Source organism: Cervus elaphus, chromosome 5 (assembly GCF_910594005.1).
Source record: "Cervus elaphus chromosome 5, mCerEla1.1, whole genome shotgun sequence".
In the NCBI taxonomy this organism is placed as follows: Eukaryota; Metazoa; Chordata; class Mammalia; order Artiodactyla; family Cervidae; genus Cervus; species Cervus elaphus.
In genome coordinates, this window is record NC_057819.1 from 134,228,197 (window position 1) to 134,244,221 (window position 16,025).

Consider the following 16,025-nt stretch of genomic DNA (forward strand, 5'->3'; position numbering starts at 1 on the left):
CCCGCTGGCCCTCGGACACTTGGACACAGTCACCCTGGGCCAGCCCGCTGCCCCTCGGACACTAGGACAGACACCCTGGGCCGGCCCACTGCCCCTCGGACACTGGGACACAGTCACCCTGGGCCGGCCCGCTGGCCCTCGGACACTAGGACAGACACCCTGGGCCGGCCCGCTGCCCCTCGGACACTGGGACACAGTCACCCTGGGCCGGCCCGCTGCCCCTCGGACACTGGGACAGACACCCTGGGCCGGCCCGCTGCCCCTCGGACACTGGGACAGACACCCTGGGCCGGCCCGCTGCCCCTCGGACACTGGGACAGACACCCTGGGCCGGCCCGCTGCCCCTCGGACACTGGGACAGACACCCTGGGCCGGCCCGCTGCCCCTCGGACACTGGGACAGACACCCTGGGCCGGCCCGCTGCCCCTCGGACACTGGGACACAGTCACCCTGGGCCGGCCCGCTGCCCCTCGAACACTAGGACAGACACCCTGGGCCGGCCCGCTGCCCCTCGGACACTGGGACACAGTCACCCTGGGCCGGCCCGCTGCCCCTTGGACACTGGGACACAGTCACCCTGGGCCGGCCCGCTGCCCCTCGGACACTGGGACAGACACCCTGGGCCGGCCCGCTGCCCCTCGGACACTGGGACACAGTCACCCTGGGCCGGCCCGCTGCCCCTGGGACACTGGGACAGATACCCTGGGCCGGCCCGCTGCCCCTCGGACACTAGGACACCCTGGGCCGGCCCACTGCCCCTCGGACACTGGGACAGACACCCTGGGCCGGCCCGCTGCCCCTCGGACACTGGGACAGACACCCTGGGCCGGCCCGCTGCCCCTCGGACACTGGGACAGACACCCTGGGCCGGCCCGCTGCCCCTCGGACACTGGGACACAGTCACCCTGGGCCGGCCCGCTGCCCCTCGGACACTGGGACAGACACCCTGGGCCGGCCCGCTGCCCCTCGGACACTGGGACACAGTCACTCTGGGCCAGCCCGCTGCCCCTCGGACACTGGGACACGGGCGCACTGTCACCTTCCTGTGCTAAGGCTTCCGGGCAAGGACGCTGCCAGCCCTTGGCGGGTCCCCAGGTTCCCGAGGAGCGCCCGTCTGTGACTCTGCCCTCAGGGCTCTACCCGGACACCCAGTGTCTTTAGCCCCTTTCACCTGCCCCCTCCCGCACCGCCCCCCGCCAGCACTGGCACCATCAGCTGAAATTCTTCTAAATTCCTCATGTGACAGTCAGACTAAGCTGGCAGCCTGTCCTGATGGGCTGGAGCAGTGGATCTTGCCAGCTTCCCACAGACCCACCCGGAAGCCCCCCGCCTCCGCCCGGTTCTGACTCTGTCGGCGATGCCGCCGCCGTCCAGGGGCCGCGCCGTGAGAGCCGCTACCCCAGGTGGAGGAGTCCCCGTGGCGTCCGGCTGGGCTGACGAGAGGCCCCAGAGCTCTCCGCGCGCCGGGGAGGAGAGTGAGGACTGCCCGGGTGCTGGTGGGCGTGGCCGCGGTCCCTTCTCGTTGGACCGACGGATGATTGACAGGAGTTGGCGTCAGCCCTCCCCAGCAAGCCTCCATCAGCTGCACCGCGGAGCTGCCCCTCTGCGGGCGACGCGGCCTTTTCTCCACTTTAGTTTCCGTTTGCTTCTCCATCTAGAATGGGCACCGGGGCCACCCAGGGTCTTGGGAAAGGCTCCTGAGTCGTCCCCCTGAGTCAGCCCTGCTCCCTTGCAATTCTAATGCTCCGCGGGTTAGAAGCCACCAGCCTCTAGGAAGGAAAGAGACGACTTGTCGGGGTTCCAGTGCCGCCATGTGTGGACTGGTCTGCTGGCTGCTCAGACGGAAGGCGGACCAGCTCTCCCGGCTGAGGGTGGTGGTGGGGAGGGGGTTAGGATGCAGATTATGCTTCCCCGGGTTTGAGCAGCGGCCCCGGTGTCACGGATGCTGCTGGACCAGGCCAGTGCTGAGTCTCCAGGCATGACGGCTGGGCCCCCGGGCCCCACTGCCTGTGGTGGGCAGTGGCAGCGGGCAGCTTCTCCTGGTGAGGGTCAGAGGCTCCTCCTCCCGCTTCAGCACCGTCCTGCCGTCTGTCTATCGCCCGGTCCTGGTGCGGGACACTCAGCAGGTGGGTCTGTTCTCCTTTTGTAACCTTGGATCTTGCTGCTTCTCTCTTTGCAGTACGAGACGCGAAAAACCTAATCCCTATGGATCCAAACGGGCTTTCAGATCCTTACGTGAAGCTGAAGCTTATTCCTGACCCCAAGAACGAGAGCAAACAGAAAACCAAAACCATCCGCTCCACGCTGAACCCCCAGTGGAACGAGTCCTTCACGTTGTGAGTTGAACCCCCTCTTCCTGATGTGTTTTCTCCTTCACACTATGAGCGGTGATAAGCTGGGCTTATTATAAATGTCTTTAAACATCGATTCATCCCTAAGCTCTTCTCCCACGGCTGCTAGAGACGTAGCTGTGGTCACCTTTGGTTGATGGATAGAGACTCAGTTTACCAAGACTTATACACGATACCCCAAGTTAACATCAGTAACTCCTGTACAAAAAGTTCTCTTACATTACAAATATAAGATCAAGTCCTCTTGGTGGACTTCAGTTTGTGTGTGTGTGTGTGTGCTGGGGGGGTTAGAGGAGGTTGTAGGTAAGAGTTTAAACAATAGTTTTTAAAACATGGAATAAGTGGGTAACCATTGAAGCTGATATTGCCACTGAAATGGGAAGGTTTTCTTTACATCTAAGCAGGAAAGACTTCCTGGGGAAGGTGACATTTAATGTGGGCCTGAAAGGAGTGGAAAGATTTTGGAGACAGAGATGGAAGGAGAGAAAGGTTGGGGAGTGGAGGAGTGAGTAAGTCACCAGCAAGAAAGCTCTGCGTGCGGCTGAGCACAAGCAAGGGGTCCTCTCTGCGGATGAGAATGCAGGAAGCAACTTGTCCGCACACACCCAGACGTAGCTGTCTAGGGTAAAGGTCAGAGGCTGTCCAGCTTTGCTCTGGGAAGGGCTGGACGGTAAATAGTTTAGACCCTATGGGTCATCCAGTCTCTGTTGCAGGTACTATTCTAGATTCAGAGCTGCCATAGCCAAATGTGTCCAGACAAATGGCCATGACTGTTTCAATAAAACTTTATTTACAAACACAAGCAGTGGGCCTGACTTGGCCGTGGCTCATGGTTGCTAACCCCTTGTCTAGAGCTTTGGTTGCCAGGGGCTGGCACTTTGTTGATGATGGAGAACCACAGGAAGAGAATTGAATATACAATTTTTTTTAATCTCAGGTTCAGATCTCGAGCATATGATATCGTGCCTTAAACCACAGTAAAGATAACCCTGTATCCGTGTGTGTGTGTTCTTTCACAGCAAATTAAAACCTTCTGATAAAGACCGGCGACTGTCCGTGGAGATCTGGGACTGGGATAGAACCACACGGAATGACTTCATGGGGTCCCTTTCCTTTGGGGTCTCGGAGCTGATGAAGATGCCGGCCAGCGGATGGTGAGGAAGGCTGAGTGTGTCTGTGTGAGCCAAAAGTTAATTGTCTGAAAACATTAGCGCTTTCAGAGATTCAGGGGACGAGCTGGCTTAATTCCAGAGGGGCCATTGCGTGTGCAGTTTCCCGGGTCCTGGCTCCCCAGTGAATGCATTTCAGAACCAGCTGGACTGGAGCCTGGGGGTGGGGGTGGTGTTGAACCCGGTGGCGTCAGCATGGCCTCACCCTCCTCCGCCCCATGTCTCTGAAGGTACAAGCTGCTGAACCAAGAGGAGGGTGAGTACTACAACGTGCCGATCCCCGAAGGCGACGAGGAAGGCAATGTGGAGCTCAGGCAGAAATTCGAGGTGAGACGAGCGGCGTGAGTGAACCACCCTTCTGTTCAGAAAGTTTCACTCCAGGAAGGGCCAGATTTTTGTGGTCACTGGGCTGGAAGGCAAAGGTCATTTAAATGTTAATCTTTGTCCTTATCTAAAGGCATAAATCTTGCATCATCACCTTGCTTCGCAGCCTGTTGACACTCGGGCTGTTATCCTTAGATATCAGAAACAGCTCTGCAGTGGGGGGTTGCTTCCTGCTAGGAGTCGGTCTGGCATCAGTGGGGAGAAGGGCAGGTCCTAGGCTTCTCCAGGTGGCAGAGTCCTCGGGTGTGACTGTCGGGCCAGCATCTTCCTTTTCTCTGCAGATCTCTAGGAAGAGGAGCTCTTTCTCCCCACCCGGGTGCGCACCCGCCTTCTGCCCCAGTGGTGTCACCGCTTCCTCCCTCGCTTCCCTCCTCCTCCCCTCTTCTCTCTCCTCACCTGACGTCTCAGCTCTTAATGCAGTTTCTCCTCCACGCACCTGCCTTACGCTCCATGTCACAGCTTGCCATCTCTTGCCATTTCTCCAATCACCTGTGTGTTGGTTGTTCGAAGGACCCATGTAGTAGCTGATTGTGTCTCTGCACCAGGCTCACGGGGGCTTCCCTGGGAGCTCAGACGGTAAAGATTCCGCCTGCAGTGCAGGAGACGGTGTGATCCCTGGGTCAGGAAGATTCCCTGGAGGAGGGCACGGCAGCCCACTCCAGTGTTCTTGCCTAGAGAATCCCGTGGACAGAGGGGCCTGGCGGGCTACAGTCCGTGGGGTTGCAGAGTCAGAACAGCTGAGTGACCGAGCACTCATACACGTACCTGATCCATTACCTTGTGAAGCTCCCCCTTCCTCGGGCAGCTCCCAAGCCCTGAAGAAGTTCAGGTGTGCACACACGCGGGCAGAGGCCCTGCACGGTCGGCGCCTTGGGTCCCTCCTCCTGGGCTTGTTTCTTCTCCCAAATATGTCCCGTCCCAAAGGAGCGCACAGGGCATACCTGCCGGTTAGAGTGGGTTCCGAAGGATGTAAGACAGAAACGTTCACAGTGCTTTGTCACTGATGTTGTTGTTGTTCAGTCGCTCAGTCGTGTCCGACTCTTTGCGACCCTGTGGACTGCAGCACGCCAGGCCTCCTTGTCCTCCACTCTCTCCCGGAGTTTGCTCAAACTCATGTCCATTGAGTCGGTGATGCCATCCAACCATCTCATCCTCTGTCGTCCCCTTCTCCTCCCGCCCTCAATCTTTCCCAGCATCAGGGCCTTTTCCAGTGAGTCAGCTCTTCATATCAGGTGGCCAAAATATTGGAGTTCCAGCTTCAGCATCAGTCCTTCCAATGAATATTCAGGGTTGATCTCCTTTAGGATGGACTGGTTTGATCTCCTTGCAGTCCAAGGGACTCTCAAGAGTGTTCTCCAACAACACAGTTCAAAAGCATCAATTCTCCTGGGTTCAGCCTTCTTTATGGTCCCACTGATCACTGACATTTGGATCACTGATCACTGCGGGCAGGGCCTGGATGCCCTCAGGAGTGCAGAGGACGGGGCCTGGAGGGTGCTCTGCGGGTCTGTAGTAGAGGTCCACACACCACTTGCAGGATCACCCCAAAGACTGCAGATGCCTGAGGATCACAGGTTTGTCGGCTGTTATTTATCCTGGGGAAACATTTTGAGATTAACCTTGTTACTGATTAACAAAATGTGACCCAGTTATGATGAGAGTTAAGACGTTTAAATCACTGCACTTGAGACTCAGTTGCTAGGTTGTCTGTGGAAAGAAAGCAGGCATTCTTCAGTTTACTGTTGTTGAAATTGGATTTTCCAAAAGCTTCCATTGTCTTTGAAGACTTTCGTTAATTCAGGATGTTCTTCAGATGGGGAAAAAAAAATGGTTCATTGGAGACCCCCGACAAAGTGTAGCTGTGTGTTGATTTGATCAGGCTTGCCAGTGTTACCATGGAAACCTGAGTCCTTTCAGATGACCTTTTAGACACAAAACAGAAAATCTGTGTGCCTCAATATGGACTCGGCTTTTCTCCCCCTAAATGGCTTCCTTAATTACTTTCTGAGCTGTGTGGTGTTAAGGGTAGGGTAAATCTATAAAATGCACATCAGTGAAAAGAGATTTTGTTTTCCTCTTTGTACGTCAGCTCTTAGAGGCAGAACCTTAAATTGAAATGGGATGAGGTTCGGTGTTGGAAATCATTTTCTCACCTCTGTTTGAGCATCATCAACAGGGATTAACACTGCTCTTCAGCAGAGCAGACTCCAGGGCAGACTCTGAAGGACGCTGCTCAGAATTTCTAATATTCTGGGTGGTGGGGAGTGCATGCTTTTATGTGACCGTATGGTGGCATTTTTAGGAGTGTGCTGTGGTCTACACCCATCTCAGAACTTGCCTGTGCTCTGTGGTGAAGGCCCTCCCTGTGTCTCAGGCTCGTCACCCCCCCAACCTTACATCGCCCTCCAGCCCTTTAAATGGCCCCGGCGTCCCCTGTGCCCCCTGCTGGGCACACCTGTCCGTGTGTCCCCTCCACGTGCATCCAGAGAGGAACCTCGGGTCCTGCTGTGAAGGCTTTGGAATCTAAACTTCAGGTCCCACGAGGCCTCCATGTCTCCCGGTCACTTGCCCACATCCAGGGAGGGTGCCCGAGCTCGTGTCTGACGAGGGAAGCTGTCAGGGCCGAGCCGCTCTGCAGCCCAGGGCCTGCCTCCGCTCACACAGCCAGGCGCCTCGAGCACTTGGGCGAACAGACCGACTGGCACGATGAGCGTGGTCATGCCTGGAGATGGACCAGCTCCTTTCCCAGAAAGGGGGCATTCTGGGAATTTCCAGCTGGTACATGCTGCATCTCCTCAATGCCAAGTACCACTTGTGGGGACAGAGGCATGAGACGGGGGCTCCCCTGGTGGCCCGGTGGCTAAGAATCCACCTGCCAGTGCGGGGGACCCGGGTTCAATCCCCCGTCCGGGAGGATCCCACATGCCACGGAGCAGCTGAGCCTGGGAGCCACGCCTACTGAGCCCGAGCCCTCGAGCCTGTTCCCTGCAGCAAGAGAAGCCTCCACAATGAGAAACCCAGCCCCACAGCTGGGGAGCAGCCCCCTCACGCTGGAGCCAGAGAAAGTTCTCAAGCAAAGACCCAGCACAGACAAAAATAAATGAAATTTCTTTTTAAAAAAAGACAGACTTCAGACGGGACCCTGGCTCCCAAGGACACCGCGAGCACGAACAGGGTTGGGAACCTGCCCCTGACTCCCCAGTGTGCGGGTAACGTCCTGACCTCCCGGGAGGCAAGCGGGCCTCCTCCCAGCCCCCACCCCGCAGCTGACCCAGCTAGGCACGGCTGACCGTGGCCACGGCGCGGTTCTTCCTCCGGCCCTCGGGATGCCGACCTGGCCTCACTGCTGAGGAGGCGTGGCTCGCTCAGTGTGGGGCAAGGCGTCGGCCTGGGGACTGCGGCCTGAGACAGGGCCCAGGAGCCTGAGGCCAGGAGCTTGGGGCTTGGCTTCCCTTCTGTTGATGGCTTTTGTTCCCACGGATGAGGCCTCCTTTCCTCTGAAGACCTGGGCCTCGGGCGTGCCCCTTCCCAGGGCTTCAGGCCGACAGATGCAGTCACAGAGCCTCGGAGCGGGAGCTCAGCGAGCCCAGCAGCTGGTGTGTCTTCAGCGGGTCATTGAAAACCAGCTCGCTGACGTTTGGGCTCCTACACTGACCTTGTCCACCTTGAGCAGGGGAGCGCGTCCTCTCGACCCCCACCCCGATCCGGGCTGCGGGCCAGGCAGGTTCCCTCCAGACTCTGGAACTGGCTGAGTCACTGCATAAGCCTTTCCTTTGATTTTTTTTTTTTTTTAAGGAATTTGGGCTGTTTTGTTATATCCAAGCTTGAAACAGCTTAGAGTTCTTTCTGGGTCCATTTAAGTCTAAGAATAACTGCCCAGTGACTGCATGGCAACTGTATAGAAGCGTCTCTGCTGGAGGATTTTCGCCTCCTATTCCAGGTGGAGGTGGGAGGTAGGACCCTTCTTCTCAAGGCATCTCAGCCAATCTGGAGGTCGCAGTGCCTCAAGGACTCAAGCAGAGACGTGCTGCTCCGTCAGGAAGGTGCAGGAGACAGACTCAGGCTTACATTTACTCCACAGTTATTCCAACACCAGGATCTCAGTAAGGACAGTTTTGTTTCTCTTGTTGCCTTCAACCTGGATGTGGATTAAGATCTCTAGTCTAAAATAGAGCTTTTGGGGATTGGAATAAAATGGCCTGTTTTGAGAATGACTATAAGGAGATCTGTAATTACAGGTGTATAGGGCCATAATTATATGATGTAGTAGACGACAGTCGGTCCAGACCTGTCAAATGATGTGACATTCACTTGCTGCCCAGTATCCTGTCTTAGTGGGCAAAGCCTTCTGAACACAAAGCATCATCCTTCCGTCTCTGGTCTCCCCTCTGCTCGGGAACAGGGCTGTTGTGCGCCTTGCAGGCTGTGGACTTTAGGCTCAGAGAAGCAGCCCCCTCACATTTTCTCCCAGCGGCTGACTGCCCCCCACCACCACCCCGTGTGAACTTGAAGAATTAATCCCATGGCTGCCTGCATAGAATTCTCTGTTAAGATGGTCTCACTTGTTTTGATCACACTGGTACTTGAAAAAGTCAAGTTATCCGATCATGATGGGTTATTTCAGGGAGAAGTTCAAGGTGAACAGAAGTCCTGGTCACCTGGCATTTGGTCAGCCAGAGCTCGGCTAATCGGCTGCTCAGCAGGCTTGTCTCTTGCCAGTAACCTTAGGCTCTTCAAGATACTGAAGAGCCTTCTGAATCAGGAAGAAGTGCATTGTGTTACACAGTTTGGTGGTAAGTGGGTTTGGTTTTATTTTCATTTACAAATAGCAGCTATCTGTGTATAAAGCGACTGGTAACTGGCTATTAGGGCTTCCCAGGTGGCTCAGTGGTAAAGAATATGCCTGCCAATGCAGGAGACGCAGGAGACACCAGTTCGATTCCTGGGTCAGGAAGATCCCCTGGAGGAGGAAATGGCAACCCACTCCAGTATCTTGCCTGGAGAACCCCATGGACAGAGGAGCCTGGCGGGCTACAGTCCACGGGGCCACACGGAGTCAGACACGAGTTAGCAACTAAACAGCACCTGGCTGCTCCCAGGCAGACGCTTGGTTAACCAGGGTTCCGCCATCCCTGCACCCACCCCGTCGGTCGGCGGAAGGCAGAAGGAACCATGAATGTCTGAGTGTCACAGAGCTGTTGCCGTGAGCCATGTCCCGCTGCACGGACGCCAAAGGAGGAAGAGAGAGGGTCTTGGCCCCTGGTTTGACACAGTTCATCGGGGGAAGGGCTGGTCCCCAGGCCTGCAGCCGGGAGCCCTGAGCGCTGCCCCATCCCCCTCCCCCTGGCCCCATTTGTGACCCCCCCCACCCCCCTGTCCCCCATCCCCTGCCGGCCCGTCTGTGCCCGTGACCCCCTCTGCCTCCCCCGCTGGCCAGTCTGGAAGGCAACGCCTGGGAGGGAGGGGTGTGTCTTTAAACTGACGTTTTCCTTCGTTTCTGTTCATGTGTGTTTCTGGTCACACCTCCAGACCCAGGTAACTGTGGTTGAGGACACACCTCTGTCAGCGGGCAGTCGGCAAGGTGTGCGCTGGTCCGGAAGACCACAGGCCGAGACATCCAGTGGTTCTGATCGTCTTCACACCTGGCTTAATACCACTCGCTCTGCTTCAGCTTTTTCTCATTTCTTCCCAAGTCACTTAATTGTTATAACCTCATCAACCATTCTGTCCCCGAAGGATCCAAGGGAACTTGGCAACTTGCATGTAAATTATTGTAAAAATCTGGCCTATTGTCATTTGCGACAACACCGCTGTCTTTGGAAGGAGCGGGTTAGGGGGCCACAGACCAGCTGTGTTCTCCATGGACTGCTTTTGTTAATAATTAAACTCAGCCTGAGATGGTTACAGCATATTCATATCTGAAGCGAGTGGAAAATTTAAATACTCAGACACCTGGGAACAAAATTTGCAAGGAAAGATCTCACTCCCTACACTAAACTAGAATCAACAGACAGTCTTTCTAACACACCGCACCAAAGAAAACATCCAACAAATGGTGTTGTTCAGTTTCTCATCTCCAGGACATGTCCCTGATGCTACAGGTGTGTCCCCTGAAGGAGCTCCAAGAGATTAGTGACCCAGGTGACTGGAAATGGGGAAGAGAAAGCACTCTTTGAGGTTTCAGAAGTCTGACAGGTGTGGGGAAGGCCAGGTCCTCGGGGCAGTGCTGTCCCGGGGGTCCCCGCATCCCCCTGCTCCTCTCTGCGGCCCCTGAGCACGGCCCTTCTGCCGGTGCTGCAGCCCTGCAGCAGCAACTGAGCAAACGGGGGTTCCCCGCACAGGCGGCGGTGGGCGTTTGAGTCCATTTGACAGATGAAGAAACTGAGGCCTGGAGGGGCCTGCAGTGCTGGAGCTGGCCCTCCCAGCCACGCTTCCCCCAAGTCCCGTCAGCCTGTTACCACGGGGCAGGGTTGGGGGCGGGGCGGGCGGCGCAGAAAACAGCCCGGAACCGCACAGCTGAGCCGGGCTGGAAAGCAGGTGTCCCAGCTGAGCTATAATTAGATCCCTCCTTTTCGAAAACTGGTGCAATTTAAAAAACGTTCAGTGAAGATAGGGTGAAATCAACGATTATGGAAATTTTGTGCTAAATTTAATTGCAGTCGTCCCCGCTTTCAGAATGCCTGCCGCTGTCAATTAGAGGCATTTTAGAAAAAAATTTAAATTGAGTAATTGAGCAAACATGTTCAGCCTTTTGGAGGAAGGATCCTGTTTTTCTGTCTTTCTTTCCCTCCACGCCCGTCAGGTTTCAAACCTCTGCCCAGGTTCCCCGGGGCGCAGGAGGGGCGGGATGACCCTCACCCACCCACCTGTCCTGCAGCCGCTGAGGAGGGTGAGAAGTGCCTGGTACTTTTCCAGGATCTGAGCTTCACTGCCAGCCACGGTCTGGGTTTCCGTTGTTTGTTTTCAGGAGCTCCCACCCTGTGATCACTTAGCACAAGTTGAATTTCCCTGGGGGTGGCCATTTTGCTGAATTCTGCCCTCTTGGGACAATGGTTCCATTATTTCCTAGACACAGCAGGTCTCGGGGGCTGCTCCTGGCCCGCTCGGCGCTCACGGCCTCCCTGGCGTCCGTGGTTTGCAGAGTCTGGGCCGAGTCAGAGGTCTGGGGAGAGTCAGGACACAGAGGCAGCTAGCAGTGGTTGGGGCTTGTCTCCTGAAATCACGCGCTTGGCGATCCCAGGGCACACTCTGGTGTCTGCACACCTCCCGCCGGCACCGCCCACAGGCCGGGCTCCCACACGAGAGACGAGTCACCTTCCGTGAAGGCAGAGCTGGGAAGGTAGCGTTTGCATCTTGTTTGTGCCATTTTGCAGTATTTACAGGAACTTCACTTCTGTGGGCCGTTCTAGTAAACTTGGGCATATTTCTAAACCTGGCTAAGAGTCCAGTCAGAATGCAGTCGGTCATTGTCACACTGAGTGAAATAAGTCAGACCGAGGAGAAATAGCGTGTGACATCCCTTAGATGCAGAATCTAAGAAGAAATTCCATAAATGAACTAATTCACAAAGCAGATGCAGACTCACAGACTTAGAGATGGAACTCGTGGCCGCTGGCGGGAAGGACGGGGAGGACACTCAGGGAGTTCAGGTGGACGTATGTGTGTGTGCTTGGCCGCCCAGTCGTGTCCGACTCTTTGCAACCCCGTGGACTGTAGCCCTCCAGGCTCCTCTGCCCATGGGATTCTCCAGGCAAGAATACTGGAGCGGGTGGCCATTTCCTCCTCCAGGGGATCTTCCCGACCCAGGGATCAAACGCACGTCTCTCATGTCTCCTGTATGGGCAGGCGGATTCTTTGCCACTAGCACCACCTGGGAAACGCTTTTGTCATTGTTCAGCCGCTCAGTCGTGTCCGACTCTTGGCAACCCCACGAATGACAGCACGCCAGGCCTCCCTGCCCTTCGGTGTCTCCTGGAGCTGCTCAGACTCATGTCCACTGAGTCGGTGATGATCCGACCATCTTATCCTCTGCCGCCCCTGCCCTAAGCTGTGTGTAAAGGATAACTAACAAGGACCTCCTGTCCTGCACGGGGACAGTTTCACAGAGAGCCTGGAGGCGAGGGGCGGGATGGATACATGTGTGTGTGTGGCTGAGTCCCTTTGCTGTCCACCCGAAACTATCCCAACACTGTTCATCACCTGTACTTCAATACAAAACAAAAAATGTTAAAAAATAACATTTAAAAAAGAAAAATTGCAGTCCATCCAGAAAATAAATACCACAAGAGGGCAGTAAAGATTCGCAAGTAAAAGATTTCCCCAACCGCTGCGCCTGCAGAGAGCCCCGAGCCCTGCTGCACTTTCTGCTGGCCGTGAAGACAGGGTTCCCGCTTGATGCTCCCGCATGTTCTGTGACTGTCGGGACTCGTCTTGGTCCTGGGGAAGATGCCCGTGGTCCAGTGGTTCACGCAGACTCCTCTGGCAGAAGGCCAGCTCACTTCATACCTCCTCTGCTTTCTTAGCACAGAAAACTGCCCACTCCTAGGCAATTTTGCCAGCAGTCTGGAAACTCATTTCCTCTGTTGACAGTGTGAGTTCGTTTGGCGGTGACCCTGCCAGCACTGACTTACAAAGCCAGCACCGTGGCGATCCCAACGGGGAGCGTTTCAGCAGGAAAAGGGCTTGTTTAATCGCTGAGTCATGTCAGACTCTGTGACCCCATGGACTGTGCCCGCCAGGCTCCTCTGTCCATGGGATTCTTCAGGCAAGAACACTGGAGTGGTTGCCATGCCCTCCTCCAGGGGATCTTCCCGACCTAGGGATCAAACTGCATCTCCTGCATTAGCAGGTGGATTCATTACTGCTGAGCCTCTAGAAAAGGATGCTTTCAAAAAATTACCAAGTGCCCCAAATCCTCTTCCAATGACATGCTGTGGCCTTGAGCTGCAGTTAGCTGGGCGTCGGGCAGACGTGTGCCCTCAGCTCCCTGGTGAGAGAAAGACGGGCTCGCTCCAGATGGAAATACTTGGACGGAGTGAAGTTTCTGGTCCCGGAAGCTTGGGCACAGAAGGCTGGACTCTCGGGCACTGGGTGGGACAGACCCAGTGGCCGTCCCAGGACCTCTGGAGCGGCAGGACCAGTGCGCTATTACCGCCGGACTGAGCCGGCCTGCGGGGGGTGTCGGCCGTTGGCGCTTGGATCTGGGACACGGGGGCAAAGCAGGTTGCCTGCAGGAAAGCAGCACAGCTGGTACTAAGGTGAGAACACTCGGGTCCAGAAGAAACAGGGACTTCGATTTCCCACAATGGTCTGAGTGCTAACACGTCACAGGTCTGCGTCTCCCGAGAGAGTGGCCGAGTTGCCATGACAACAGAGGCCTGCCAGCGGCAGAGACAGCTGGTGTGGACGTGTCCATAAAAACATTTCTCATCAAGAAAATGACCTCATGTGGTTTCCCGTAAATTTTCGCTCTCCCAAATAAGTTCTTCACTCATTACACCGTTTGGATGCTGGACAGCTGTTTCCTGTGCTGGTCGTGGAAGAGACTCAGTAGGGACTTAATTCAGGTGCATCTGAGGCTCTTAACTGTCGCCGTTCTGCCAGCTTGGTGAGGACAGAGGGAGGCTGTGTTTAAATCCAGCTGTAGATGAGGAGGAATGATTTCAGAACTTGTGTGATGTGGGGCAAAAGGAGGCAGACGAGAGCCCCCGGGCCAGATTCTGGCTGCTGTCTGTTTTTGTAAATAAAGTTTTATTGGAGCACAGCCACGCAACTTCACCTGTTCATTCACAAATTTCTTATACTGCCTATTATGCATGCTAAGTCACTTCAGCTATCTCCGACTCTTTGCGACCCCATGAACTGTAGCCCTCCAGGCTCATCTGTCCATGGGATTCTCCAGGCAAGAGCACTGGAGTGGGTTGCCATTTCCTCCTCCAGGGGATCTTCCTGACCCAGGGATCAAACTCACGTCTCTTACATCTCCTGCATTGCAAGTGGGACTCTTTACCACTAGCACCGCCTGAGAAGTGGTGTTACGTATAAGTGATATGAAACCCGTTGATTTCTCATAGTGTTGCTCTGGGTGCAGGTGAATATGTCGCCCTAGAAGTAGGCTGCTGTTCAGGGGCCCTTGGTTCTGCGTGGCCTAGCTCTTTCTGCTCCCCGCGTCCTGGTCGATGGAACAGCACCAAACACCATCAGTCTTATGTTATCAGGGCCGTTCAGATGCACAGAGACAGGGACAGAACATTTTTATTGCAGATACAGAGTTATAGGATAAATACCCGTTACTTGTCTGACCCTGATCAGTGTTGGCCTGTCTGCCTTCGGACTCTCAGAACTAGAAGACCCTTCTGTTGTCAGGTTCCTCTCTCTGCATGTTGCGAACATGTGTGATATATATTTTGTTGTTTAGTCGCTCAGTCGTGTCCAACTCTTTGCAACCCCATGTACTGTAGCCCACCAGGCTCCTCTGCCCAGGTGAGAATACTGGAGTGGGTTGCCATTTCCTCCTCCAGGGGATCTTCCTGACCCAGGGATCAAACTCACATCTCCTGCATCAGCAGGTGGGTTCTTTTACTGATCATGCCACCTGAGAAGCCCATGATCCCTAAAAAAGTTTATTTTGATCAGAGAAAAGAGTCACCTCACAGCCCAGCATGTGATGAGCACGGTCAGGCTTCGCTTTGTTCTTCCTTCAACCAAAATGCTAGTGCAGACCTTGCGCCGTGTGCGGCTCTGGGGCTGGGTCTGCGGGGGCAGGGGTGGAGGCTCATCCTGAGAAGGCATGGCCGCCCCACAGAGCCAGGCGCCAGCAGCTCACCCAGTGGCTGTGGACGAAGGAGGCTTCTGCTCAGAGAGGGGATGTGGACGATTCCTTGAGAGCCTTCTCAGCCACTAAAGAAAACACGTCAGATCCCACATTCCCCTGAAGAGCAGAGCACCGAAGTCCCGGTGGTCTGGTCGTGCCCAAAATCTCCTGAAAGCTTCTTCACCTCCTGCCATCTCCCTGGGAGCCGAGTTAACTTGAGCGGTGTTAACCAAGGGACCAGTGGGTAAAACCCCTCTGGGTAACTCACAGGTCATGACCCAGGATTTGCTGGATGCAGAGAGCACCCGTGGGGAACCAGATGCTCCTACAGGTCACCACTTTTCATGAGTCCAACTCTTTACCGGAAAAAGAAACCTTTGTTCTCCCTCCTGTGCCTTTTAGCGCAGCAGTGAGTCACCCCATTGCCTGCCGTGAAAGCGTTTTCCTCCAGGGAACACACTCTCCCTCTATTGTGGGTGTAAGTTTCTGCAAATCTCAAATTGGAGAATCTACAAATAAGGAAAGAATCAGTACACAGTTTATTACATTTACTTCTTTTATTATGTTAGTTATAGATACAAAGTGTCTCTTGTGATGGGTGAGGGCAGCTTCTCGCTCCTTTGCAAATGTCGCCCTTGGGGTGAGTGCAGCGATGGAGGTAGGAGTAGACATCGCAAGTGGCCCGGCTTCCTCTCCTCACCCGTCTCCCCTCCCACCACCACCCAGCATCGGCATCCAGCTTAGTCACAAGAGTTTCCTGTCACTTTTGTCCCTGAGGAAATGGCTGACTGTTTTCACATGTGTGTTATTGTTTAGAAAGCCAAGCTTGGCCCTGCCGGCAACAAAGTCATCAGTCCCTCCGAGGACAGGAGACAGCCTTCCAACAACCTGGACAGAGTGAAGCTCACTGACTTCAACTTCCTCATGGTGCTGGGCAAAGGCAGCTTTGGGAAGGTGAGCGGGCCATGTCCGAGCCAGGCGGGGCTTCTGTGGAGGACATGGGGGCCAGTCAGCCCGAGTCTCCCCGAGGACTCTGGGGCAGCCGTTTAGACGTCCCCTGGTTCTGCCACATTCTCAGGGGCTTCCCACTTCATCGCATTAAAAGAGACTTTCCCAAAAAGCCAGACAGGGCCCCCTGTGTCACCGTTTAAGGTTTCAGGATGGAGTCAGTGCCCCACAACGGTGTCTGAATAATTTTCACAGCTGAAAATTAAATGTTGGCTTGTAGTAAATGAACGTAATAGTTGAGATACCAGACCAGGTTTCCTCCGTGTCCAGCCTGTGTATCTGCGTCTGCCTCTCTGAGTC

The 16,025-nt window shown here is 55.2% G+C and overlaps 1 protein-coding gene and 1 long non-coding RNA gene across 5 annotated transcripts in view; one reads left to right on the plus strand and one right to left on the minus strand.

Moving 5' to 3' along the window:
• Nucleotides 1–16,025, plus strand: part of PRKCA (protein kinase C alpha) — a 292,204-nt gene that overhangs the window by 234,456 nt on the left and 41,723 nt on the right. For 3 of the 4 annotated variants that reach the window (XM_043905761.1, XM_043905762.1, XM_043905763.1), the window contains exons 6-9: nucleotides 2,180–2,336; nucleotides 3,371–3,505; nucleotides 3,751–3,847; nucleotides 15,534–15,671. In XM_043905761.1, the coding sequence (XP_043761696.1) occupies nucleotides 2,180–2,336; nucleotides 3,371–3,505; nucleotides 3,751–3,847; nucleotides 15,534–15,671 (527 nt within the window). The remainder of the gene's footprint in view (nucleotides 1–2,179; nucleotides 2,337–3,370; nucleotides 3,506–3,750; nucleotides 3,848–15,533; nucleotides 15,672–16,025) is intronic. The other variant, XM_043905764.1, reaches the window with a different exon arrangement.
• Nucleotides 4,062–4,804, minus strand: LOC122695631. Its single transcript, XR_006341452.1, has 3 exons — nucleotides 4,670–4,804; nucleotides 4,301–4,393; nucleotides 4,062–4,153 (listed from the first exon to the last, which is right to left on the minus strand). It is a non-coding gene; the product is annotated as an uncharacterized LOC122695631 (long non-coding RNA).